This window comes from Sturnira hondurensis, unplaced genomic scaffold (assembly GCF_014824575.4).
Source record: "Sturnira hondurensis isolate 20B ecotype Veracruz unplaced genomic scaffold, ASM1482457v3 Scaffold0004998, whole genome shotgun sequence".
Taxonomy (NCBI): Eukaryota; Metazoa; Chordata; class Mammalia; order Chiroptera; family Phyllostomidae; genus Sturnira; species Sturnira hondurensis.
The window spans coordinates 2,176,234-2,188,659 of record NW_028077629.1 but is presented as its reverse complement, the minus strand read 5'-3'; the positions used below and the strand labels follow the sequence as shown (position 1 = coordinate 2,188,659).

General features: G+C 34.8%; 1 protein-coding gene across 9 annotated transcripts in view; it reads left to right on the top strand.

Annotated features, from left to right (window-relative positions):
- Window positions 1-12,426, top strand: part of PDLIM5 (PDZ and LIM domain 5) — a 208,726-nt gene that overhangs the window by 62,434 nt on the left and 133,866 nt on the right. For all 9 annotated transcript variants that reach the window (XM_037046092.1, XM_037046088.1, XM_037046087.1 and 6 more), the window contains exon 3: window positions 4,690-4,841. In XM_037046092.1, the coding sequence (XP_036901987.1) occupies window positions 4,690-4,841 (152 nt within the window). The remainder of the gene's footprint in view (window positions 1-4,689; window positions 4,842-12,426) is intronic.

Genomic DNA, 12,426 nt, shown 5'->3' with positions numbered 1-12,426 from the left:
GTATATTTCTCCAAATTTTAGTAACATCACTGCTAGAAAAACAATGGCTTTTATTTTCCCATGGTTTAGTTCCCATGGTTTTCAGACATTGGGAGTTTCTCTTCGTTTTTCCTTCTGTAGCGGTCATATTTATGTTCATTTTTCCCGTTTACTAAGTCTGATAGCATTCCTGTCATGCCCATGGTGTTAGGGTCATACATTTCCAAGAAGCCCATATTTGTTGAAAACATGCAGGAGGTTGTTACCCATAGTATGTAATAGGATAATTACCAAAGTCAGTTTGTTTTCAGTTGGTGTAAATGATTCCTACCCATCTACATCAATAACCAAGCTCAGAGGTGGTTCCAGCATGTGCAGCCTTGTATGCTTGCAACTTAAGTAAGACCACAAAGCAATATTTTTAAAGAAGAAAAAACAGCTTTAGTTAAGTTTATGGAAAATTGGACAGCTGTTCTAAAAAATGCATTTAAAGATGAAAAGAGAAGCATTTGCTTGTGATTAGTTTGATTTATACTGGGCTTGACCCAAGAGCTTCCCACAACTGCTTCCTTTCTACATGTTGTGCAGTTATGTAACACACACCCTTATGGTTGTCATAGAAGATGTGTAAGATTTACTAATGACAGAAACTTATTACTGCTTCAAACAAATTGGCAAGCTGTTTAGACTTGCAAAAACAAAGGAAGAAAGAGCTGTGCAAATAATGAGTGATCTTATACTTTTTCTTCAGCTGCTTATAATTTATAATAATGCCATATAATATCCAATTAGGGCAGAAAATTTATCTTTCTAATGAGTGCATAGCTTGAGGAAGTGGTTCTGGAGACGGATGAAGCTCGCAGGTGTAGGTGTAGTCAGGTAGATGTAGGTGTAGTCAGTTAGATGCCACCTTTCACAAGTCTTAAATTTGTTTCTAGGCATTGAGCCTTTCCCATTATATATAGAGCATTAGTTCAGGCTTCTGGTGATCTTTAGTTTAAATCATGAGTAGAAAGCCTGAGTATAGGATAATAAAGGTAGAGATTAAGAAGTGAAATTAATGTCAAAAACCCAAGACAGTATTACCAAGTTAAAAAAAACTGTAGGCAAAAATGACTTTGACAGATTAAATAATAATGAAAGGTTATGTAGGTGATGATTGGTATATGATTGGTATTTGTTTCCACTTCTGATAATTTACTGAGAAAGGGTTGAAATTAAATATAATTAAGCTTTTCCTAATACTTGTTTGATGAAATTACCAAGGGGAACTGTGATATCGCTTTAAAGGTCCTCAGAAAAATGGCATTGCTAACTACATTTGAACTGGATTTACTTTATTCTATTGGAATTACAGTTTGATTTTTGACCTTATGTCAGTTCAGCCTAAAGATTAATTAAAGATTGTCATTTTCAGATTAGAATCTATTTTCTCTTTTTGGCAAGTTAAGTATACCTCTAGAATTTAGTATATTAAATTGATGTGCTGACTTATTAATTTCTTATTTATCACAGTCTATCAGATATTTTTCTAATATTCTCAATAATCAAGGCTCTTGGAGAAGAGCAAATTATAAAACATGATCCCTGATTTTATGGTGCTTGTTTTGAGGTTGGAATCCAGTTGGTGACAAATTATAGATGGCTTGTATTTCAGGTTTTGGCTTTATTTTACATTGTAGGAAGCAGAAGATATTTGAAGTTTTTCACCCTCAAAATGAGGGTGAAAAACTATTTCATAAATGGTTTACATGATTGGAGTCCTAGTGTGGAGCCCTACTACTGGTAGGGCCACCATTAGGGAAATGTGAAGCTAGAGGACGAAGAAAGGAATGTGGAGTCTTGCAGTAGGCAGTAGGGCAAGATCAAGGTGACACATGGTCAGATATGGGCTAGCATGGGAGGAGAAGGGAAGAATGGACAAACTTCAGTAATTTCCATAGACGAGGTACTTGGAAGAGGCAGACTTCATGGGAGCTATAGGATTTCCATGCTCTACTATCTGAAAATAAGGTGGTAGAATAAAAGCAATCTTAAAAAGATATAATTTTGAGAAGTTGGTTTTGAAGTTCTTGAGGTCATAGGATCTGGGAATCTAGTTAGGCAACTGGAACAAAAGGGTAAGAAAAGTTTTATCTGGTTTTAACATTGGATTTGATTATTAATACATTGTTCATTACCTTTATATTACTACAAAACTGGGAATATTTTAATTGCTTTTGTTGGGCACATATAGAGAAATGTGCCATAGGTTTCAGTGTTACTGTGTTAAGTGTATTTTACATTAGCAATAGTGAGGTAATTTAGCTGTGCTGTATTTCTGTTTTTTGTTTTTATGCTTGCCTTTTTTGGGTAAAATAAAATCTGGGGTAAATTATGTTTATACTTTATCAGGATTGAAATTTTGATTCATCGATTGGCTAATTTTAATAGGTGTTCCTTTGCATTGTCAACAAAACAGAGTCTTTAAAGTTTGACTTATTTTGGAATTAGATCTATACTTTTGTGCAGATAGCTCACAGGTAGATAGAGTTTAAAACTGGAAGGGACCTTGGGAAGACCTTTGAGATCGTCTAGACCAGCACCCATGTTTCTGCAATTAGTAATCTGAGGTCAGCAGAGTAACAATAATAGCTAACATTTATTAAGCTATAATATTCCATAATCATTGTAACAATCCTATAAACAAGTCCCATCCATAGAAAGCTATGGCATTGTTGGCTCTAGAAACTGTTTTCTTTGTAAATGTCTTTCGCAATTCAAACAATTTTGTTCGGTAACACTAGAGAAGAACAATTAGCCTTTCTCTATTAAATGATTTTCAGACATTTAAATTAATAAAAAATACTAATTATTAAAAGATGTTCCACACCTATTATTTAATGTACAGTCATGAACTGCTTAACAACAGGGATCTGTTCCAAGAAATGCATTGTTAGACGATTTCATTGTTAGGTGAATATCATAGAGTACACAAACCCATATGGGTATAGCCTACTACATATCTAGGCTCTATGATATAGCCTATTGCTCCTACGCTACAAGCCTGTACAGCATGTGCGTGGACAAAACAACACAAGATTAAATCAAGCACAAGAAAAAGATGCAGTCAAGAGATTGGCAAACATGAACTGTACGAGGCTGTTGGCAGGCTAACGTGTCATAATATTTTACAGCAACCTTTTTTTACATAAGTACAGAAAGTAGACTCCAACAATAAAAAAGTGTAGTATAGTAAATAAATAAGCCAATAAAATAGTTGTTTGTTTTCTAGTATTATGTACTGTGCATAATTACATATGCTGTACTTTTATAAGACTGGCTGCACAGTAGATTTGTTTTCACCAGTCCCCACCAACACACGAACAATGCTCTGGGCTGCACACTACTATGGCTGCAATGTCACTGGGCAGTGGGAATTTTTCAGCTTCATTATAATGTTATGGGACCACTTCTGTGCATGTGGTCATTGCTGACCAAAATGTTGTTCCTCAGACCATGACTGTAGGAAAACCGTACCACTTAATGTACTTGTTAATTGTAAAGACTTTTTTTTAAGTCTCAAATACACATGTACACATTCCTCTTATAATTTAATAAATATGCCTGCCAGTATAGTATTTAAGAATATATGTAATAAAGTTCTGTCTTAATTCTTTTCTTCTTGATCCTGTGATCCTGAAATCTAATTTATTTAATTTTCATTAAATTTTGGAACTACTTTGACAACCATACAATATATATAATAAAAGGTGTGTATTTGTATACACATATAATAGTTATATTGATAGGTTTTTATATGAGTTAAATTTTGATCCATTTTGTTAGTCTGCATTTTTTATTTTCAGTGTCTACATTGCATTAATTTTTTTTAACTTTAAATATCTGGGTAGCTGAAAGGAGTTGTTTCCATTAGTTAAAAAGATGAAAACAAAATCACTGTATAGTATGTATATGAAAGAGAATGTTTCGTTTGAAAGGTTTGAAATATTTTTAGTACTTTGTGTGTGTTAGCTTTTTCATATCCTTGCTCAAAAAGATATATTTTTTCTACTTAGAAAAATTTTCTAACAAAATTTTACAGAGACAGGAAGAAAGACTGGAGATTAAAGACTGTGGTACCCAGGGAAGTCTGTCTCAGACACACTGTTTCCTTCCCCGCCTGCAAAGTACCTAGAGCAGGAAACACATCCCTTTTAAGAGATACTTGGGCCTGTGATCTAAAATAATTCAGTTCAACACCCCAAACACTGGATATGAATTGGACTCAACAGGAGCACTGTTCAGTAGATTCTCGTGTGTATTACGTTTTGTGTTCAAACAAGAATACAGCTCTCCGAAGAGTTTTAAAAATTACTTCTAAAAGAGTATTAAATACCCTGTTCAGCTTACATTGCTTTTTTTTGCCAAGATGGTGTCCTTCTTCTCTTTCTCATTTGTAACAATCTCACACTACTCTTATGCAATAAAGAAATGGAGACTATTAGGGAACCTATCTTATTAAATTATTTTTGTTTTATGGAAAAAATAAGGATTTAAAAAATAAACATGAATGTTATTTAAATTTTAACTTTACCTGTTAAACAAGATAATTTTTATTACTTTGTCGTATACTGTATACTTTTATTTTGAGGTAAGTAAAATATACTTTGGATCTGTGTTTATTACTTATTTTTTAACAAGTGACATTCCTAATTACATCTATTACAGCTAAAAGATGGTGGCAAAGCATCCCAGGCAAATGTGAGAATAGGCGATGTGCTTCTAAGCATTGACGGAATAAGTGCCCATGGAATGACTCATCTTGAAGCCCAGAACAAGATTAAAGGCTGTACAGGCTCCTTGAATATGACTCTGCAGAGGTAAATTGCTTTTGTTTGCTTCTGAGAGAGAATATAATACCAAGGAATGTGTTTTTGTATGTCTGATTCACAGTGTTAACTAAAAAGCAGTTTTCAGATAAATAAAAAATATAATGGCTCTTAAATTGAGTAATCAAGCAATGTAAGAATTGGTGAAAGCTTTGGATGATTTCTCCATAAAAAAGCATGTATTCACATATCTGTGAAAATTGTGTATACAGCTCAGTGAGTTTAAGAATTCTTAAAATTTCTCAGTGGAGTGCTGGCTAAGAATTCTCGTATAGGGTAAAACCTTTTGCATTAATATTCTGGGCATTATATTAGAGGGTATTCTTTTATGGTATGATAATGACTTTTCTTAGTATGTCTTCTCTTTTTTTCCTATGTAGAGAAATAATTTTTTATATACTTATATGAAGTTCAGATATTCTCAACTTACTTTTTTTTAAAGTTACCTAGGCTTAATTATAAAATAGCTAAACATCTTCTTGATGATAGTATGTCAGGCAGTTTGAATATCCCAATACTTGACCTACGTTGAAATCACATGGATTGCTTGTTAAAAATACTGACAAGAATCAGAATATCTGCAAGTAAGCACCAATGATTTTAATATGTTCCCTGTGATTATTATGAAGAATAAAATTAGAACCACTGCATTGTTTTGGGCTGAGGGGAGGAGAAAGAAGGAGTGAAGAAAGGGTGATTGATGGCTCTCAACCTTCAGGTTTATAAGGATGGGAGTTGTCATTTACCGGGTGGTTATGGGAATTTTTAAACATCTTGTTTTTAGTGATTACAAAAGTGTTTCTATTCTATTCAATTTGGAAAACACCTTTTTTCCCTGCAAAGCATCTCATAGTCTTTAATAAATTATCTTGTGTATTATAAGTATTTAAGAGGGAACAACATAAGTGGTGCCTTCCAAATGTATTTTGGTGCCTTCTAAATACATGGAAGCTTTTTTTTTTTTGAGTCACTCCTGGACTATTGAAAGCATATGTGAGGTCTGTCTGGAAAAAATGCAGCCATTGTTAATATAAAGAGAATGGTTTGTGTAACATCAATATAACCTGGCAGCCAAGGAGAGTGGACTGGAATGCAAATGTGTGAACAATGATGACTTCATTGTGCCAGTCACTGGGGGTGGTAGATGCAGTTGAGTGAGCATCTGTGTGTACTGTGTACTGTGTACTGTGTGGCTGTCACATTCAAAATGACTGAGTAGAGCAAAGAATCTGCATCAGACTTTGCATTAAGCTTGAACATTCCTCCATGGAAACTATTTGGATAATCCAGAAGGCCAAAGCTATGGGCAGCTGGTGATTGAGAGCTTCATCATGACAACACACCCACTCATGCATCATGTGTTGTGTGGAGTTTTTTGACTAAAAGTCAAATCACCCAGGTGACTCAGCCCACTATAGCCCAGGTTTGGTGCCCTGTGACTTCTAGCTTTTCCCAAAACTAAAACTTTGAAAGAGAAGAGATTTCATACCATCGATGAGATTCAGGAAAACAGGACTGGGCAGCTAATGGTGACTGGGAGAACTATGTGAGGTCCCAAGGTGCTTACTTTGAAGGGACTGAGGCATCATTGTCCATCAAGACACAAGATACAGTGTTTCTTGTATCTTGTGTCTTCCTCAACAAATGTGTCTGTTTTTTTTATCCAGCCATTACATGGCTGGATACCTTCTGGACAGAAGGTATACAGGATAAATTATATGTACTTGTCTGGGGGAGTATCGATTTGGTCTTAAAGTGAACAGAAAAAATTTTTATGAACTTAGACTTACAGTTTTGCTTTGATGAATTGTGATTTTCTAGCTAGTTCCTTCTTTTTTCTTTTCGGAAAAATTCCTTTCAATGGACTATTTAATCAAAGGTTGTGTGTATTTAAATTTTGATAACTATTAGCTGTGCATTTTAACTCCTATAAAAGTAATCAATGTGAAAAATAACCTTGCTAAAAAGTTCTTTTTTGATAGTATCCCTTCTGTGAATGAAAGTATTCCTTTTTATTTATGGGCATTTTTTTTTTATTAAGCATGCTTTTGAAATGGAACCAAGAAGTTAAGTTTAACTTGTGCGAGGTATCAACAAAACAAAATAAATGCAGATGATGGGCTGTTTTTCAAATTCTAAAGCTGAAAGTTTACATAGGGTATAAGCTTTTTTCTTGGACTGTATCATTTCTTTTACACTAAGCTACTTGTTTCCACATTGTGCTCCCTATTTTATGACCTGGGACCCAGTATCTTATTTTCTATTGAAACCACTTTTAGATCCCATAAGAGTAGAGGAAAACCAGAGGTTACCCTATATGAATACATTTCCTATTTGAGTAATCTGGTATTACCTCTAATAAAGATTCTTTTTGACTACTTAACTACAAAGTCTAACAAACATAATAAACATTGGGAGATACTCCTTAATCTTGTCTTCATATTTCTGAATAATTGTATTCAGGGACCCAAAATACAAGAGAGAATTTTTGAGTCCTGTTGTTATTCACTGTGAGATTATAGCGCAGGAGAGCTAGGAGGTAGCTGCTGTTGCTTCCACAGAAAGTTGCTGGTGTGAACCATTAACAGCAATGAAGAGAACACCTCGGAGATGAGTGTATCAAACCAGTAGAGGGGTTCCAGAGGACTCAGGCTGGGCGCCAATAGCATGTTCTTTGAGATTCCATCTTGACTCGAGTCTTCTGCTCAGAGCATTAGGCTTTTTGTGATGTAGGCCCACTCAGACTGCCCTCCCCTGAGCATCACTTCTCCGAAGGGAATACTGCCTTTCCATTTCAGATAGGTTTCTTACTGTTCATCACATGGCCTTAAGGTCTCAGTTCACCTGCCTACCTCTTCACTGCCTATACGTGCCTCCACAGACACAAACTATCAAACTCATGATCTATCCATAGTCTTTTCTTACTGTTGCAGCTTACTCATTCTTTTGCCTCTGAACTCCTATGACAAGTTTGTGCTCTTTCACTCAGTACTTAAATATGTACTAGAAATAACAAAGCAGATCCCATGAGTTTACAAATAAACCCAATTAGTTATTGGTAATACCTAATACTGCCTATGTAATTGACTAATTACTTCATGCATATTAGTTTTGTTTCTCCAGTCAGACTTCTTGAAAGCAAAGACCATGTTTTTTGTACCACTTGTATTTGACATCTTGTATAGTTTTGTATTTTTGTGACTAATATGGGTACCAGCATTATTTCCCAAACTTGAAACTATTTATTTACTCCACAAATGTTTTTTGAGCTCTTGCTAAGTGCCAGGCATTGTTACAGATGTTGGGGACACAGCAGTGAACAGAACAGATAAAATCTTTCCTTCATACTGCTGACTTTTTATTGGGCAGATGAAGACAAGAAGTAGAAAACTAGTAGATCACGTAGAGATAAGTGCAGTGGGGGAGAAGGTACGTAAGGGATGTAGGGAAAGCTGGAGCAGGGAGTTGCAATTGAAAATAGAGTGGGCAGGAAAGCCTCTGTGAGAAGGGTATTGGATATCTGGCTCCTAAGTGTCCCAAGCAGAGGGAGGAGCCCATGCACTGGCCCTGTCGGGGAGGTCAGTGTGCCTGGAGCAGAGCAAGCGAAGGCAGACTGGTCTGCAGTGCCGTCAGAGGGGTAGGAGGAGGTGGTAGATGTGGGACAGAATTTGTGGGGCTTGTGGGTCACTGTGATGTACAAACAAATCAAATTTCATTTTTCCTGGACCTCTAACAAATTGTGAGAAAGACTTGGAGAATTATAGCTGCTTGGCCAGATCTACCTCAGGGTTTGGAAGAGGAATGACTTCATTATTGGAAAGAGGGGCTCAAAGAAGGGGCAGACTAAGCCTCTCACCAGTCTAGATAGTGGCAGCTGTGCCTTTTCCTATAGAAATACTGGCTGATTACCACCTCTGCTGAGTTTCTGCTCACCTCTACCCAAGAATCCTTAGGGGAAGAATATAAGAGAGAAAACTCATTTTGTTTTTTTAAGTGAACATTACCAGCACTTTTGTTGCATGAATTTTTTTTGCATTAAGTTTTGTTATATGTCTGTCATTGAAAAAAATAATTAAGTGATTACCAGAGGAAAGGGGAATGGGGGAAGGTTGAAGAGGGTAAAGAGGGGATAAATAGTGATGGAAGGAGACTTGACTTAGGGGGTGAACACACAATACAATATACAGATGATGTATTATTACAATTGTACACCAGAAACAAATGTATTTTTATTAATCAATGTCAGCCCAATAAATTCAATGAAAATTTAGGGGAAAATGTCTTTAGGCACAACCTAGAGACATCCTAAAGTAGGATTTAAGAGGGGAACAATAAAATAAAGGCACTTGGTTAGGAGCATTTAGTAACAATTTTTCTTTCTATCTAGTCTGATTTGAGGGTATGTAATGAACCAAACATATTACCTCTCTCTGATAGGCTGAAACAGTAAGACACTAGAATGTGGGTATCTGATGAATGGAGAGGTGTAGAGAAAATTACTTTATAAAACTTTGATGTCTAACAACTCTATTAACTATATTAGAGTTGGAGTCTATGAATACAATTTTATTGCTTTTGCTTTATTTCAGTAATTCTGTGCATAACAGATACATAAACTTGCTACTAACTTACTGTGTGAATTGGGGCAAGTTGCTAAATTTCTGGGCCTTAATTTTCTCAACTGTTAAATGAGGTCATGGGTGATTTCTAACTTCCTTTAAATTGGAGTTCTTGTTCTGGTTTTTTAGCTGTAAAATGATAAGTTCCCTAGAGCTTGGTGTTAGATCAAACTAACTTAAATTTGCTTACTTTGGCTGAGTGCATCAGGAAATTGGACTTTCTTCATTGGAGTTATCTTAAACTGTGCCAGGTTAGCTAAATGACTGCACTACTCTGCTGACTTTAAGATGAAAGGTAGGTCACATGGGTATTTGAACAGTAATTAATCATTAAAAATACTGTGTATATTTGTCCTTATTTCATACTTTTTAATTAATTCTGTTGGAATCACAGAGAATGCATTTCTAATCTTTCTTGTTTTTTTATTTTGGTAGTGGCATATCTGTGATATGCCGATCATATTTTGATTTTGTGCCTTAGACTTTATTTACTATATAACTTGATATAATTAGAAATGAAAGATACAGAAGGATTGAGTTTTGAAAAATAGTGATGTTTTCTTTATGTCTCCCTCTTCTTCCCTATCCTTCAAAAAATAACAGCAAATAATTGTCAGAGGTCCAGTAACTTCTACTAATGAATGACAGATTGGAATAACTTCATAGGTACACTGAGTTATAGGAAAAAAGAAAAAGTAGCTGTTGTACCAGTGTGAAGTTATTAACCATCTTTTGTTTTATTTTAATGATTGCATAACATTCTATTACTCTTAGCTTTATGGGTTCAACTCTGCTGTTCTTTCACTAATAGCATAGAGGCCAGACTTAAGAAAGCATTCTTTTTTAAAAAAATTAAAGTTTTCAGTTATATCTGGGATATTTCAGTTCATGCAGATTTAAAGATGTTAGTTCAGTTATCTTTTCTTTTAATTGGAATCATCTGTTATCCCATTTCTGGTTACTTTTTCCCCTTGGTGTTCTACATGCTTTTCTAATGTCTGCTCTGCAATTTAGGTTTTAGGGTTTTTGTTTGCTTGGTGGGTTTCTGGTGGGGTTTTTTTTTTTTGGTCTTGGTTTTAGTTTTGGTTTTTAACTTTTAGGTTGCAGGGTNTAGTTCAGTTATCTTTTCTTTTAATTGGAGTCATCTGTTATCCCATTTCTGGTTACTTTTTCCCCTTGGTGTTCTACATGCTTTTCTAATGTCTGCTCTGCAATTTAGGTTTTAGGGTTTTTGTTTGCTTGGTGGGTTTCTGGTGGGGTTTTTTTTTTTGGTCTTGGTTTTAGTTTTGGTTTTTAACTTTTAGGTTGCAGGGTGACTATTTTTCAGTATGACTGAATTTGTTTGCATCCTCCTCCCATCATTAAAATTGGAAGTGCTTCTTAGGAAAAAGGAAGAAGACAAGCACACACTGACATGCTTTTGTGCAAGATTTTCCACATGTATCATTTAATTCTTAGTCCATTGAGGAAGGAGGTAACATGCCCATTTTCTATATGAGTGCATTATGGCTTCAAAAATTTATGTTGCTTACCTAACACACCCAGCTCACCTCAAAACCTGTGCCCTCTATACTTTCTCTGTGCGGCAAGAGACTTAGTTACTATAGTCTCTTATTAAAATTTGACAGGATAGAATAGTAATACCGTAGGGGTAGCTCTTTGACTCTTGTGCTTGTAAGCAATATCATTTCTGTCCAAAACATACTTTTCACATTCAGCCTTACCTATCGGCACTCTATAATAAATATTATACCTAAATTATTTTTTCTGTGCTTCATGGACCCTATATATTAGAATGGAAGTTTTTTTAAAAGAAGAGATTTAGTAGGCTTGTGGGCCACTAGGTAGGAACATTCATTCATTTGGATAGTGACTTCTGTGTATCGTTGCCTGACCTTTGTCAGAATGTCATCTTTTATTTTTCCCTGTCAAGTTTATAAGCCTGTTGATTATATTTGTGAATTTATTTCTATATTAAAGTTTAAAGACTTAGTTTTTCAGTAGGCTTCTATTTGTGTATTCCATGAATAATTAAAGATTCAGAAATCTAAAAAAACATGTTTTTGGGACTTTTTGCTCAATGTCACACTTTGGAAAAGAGACTGTCAGTCAACAAATCAATCAGTGGATATAGAAGTAGTTCTCTTATATTGTTTTTTTTTTCAATTCCATATGGATAAAGATTGTTGAAAGTGAACTTGAAGGTTCAAACTAGTTTGTCTTTTTGATAGTCTGTAGCAATTTGAAAATATGTTTGGCAAACATGGGTTGGCAGGGTGTTTTGTTTGGTTTTTGCATTCGGAAATTCTTCCTTTTGAACTTTATATCTTGAAAGTGATTATTTTTTAACATAAAAATCTTATTCATCTGAAGGAAAATTATTTTAATATATTGTAGAATTTTGGGAAAACAATAATAGGACATAATATATTTTAGGACCTATTTAATTTTAAAGCTTTATTGTAAAACTTTTAACACATGCAGTGTTTTATATGTGCAGAATTTTTAAACAAGACCATGAAATGGAAATATAAAGAAGGAGAATGTTAATAATTCTGGCTTTGAAATTAGGCAAACTTGATGCAAACCTTAATTCTACCACTTCCTAGCTGTGTGACCTTAGGCAAGTTATGTAACTGAGTTTCAGTTCACCATTTGTAAATAGGCATAGTCTTAACTGCCTTGTAGGGCTATTATAATGATAAAATAAAATAGCACATGTAAAAAACCTACGACATAATAAAGATACGTTTTCTCTCCTTTCTTCCTATTTCTCTCCTCAGTTGATAAGTAAGTATTAATGTAATGTACATTGTAAGGGTGCTTCTAGGAGATCATATTTATTTTGATGTGAAAAAATGGGTGTGACTGGAAGAAATGGAAAATGAGAGGGCAATCTGGTAACTAGTTATCTGAGGAACTCAGAAAGATGATGATGCAAGTGTTAGAAAGAAGAA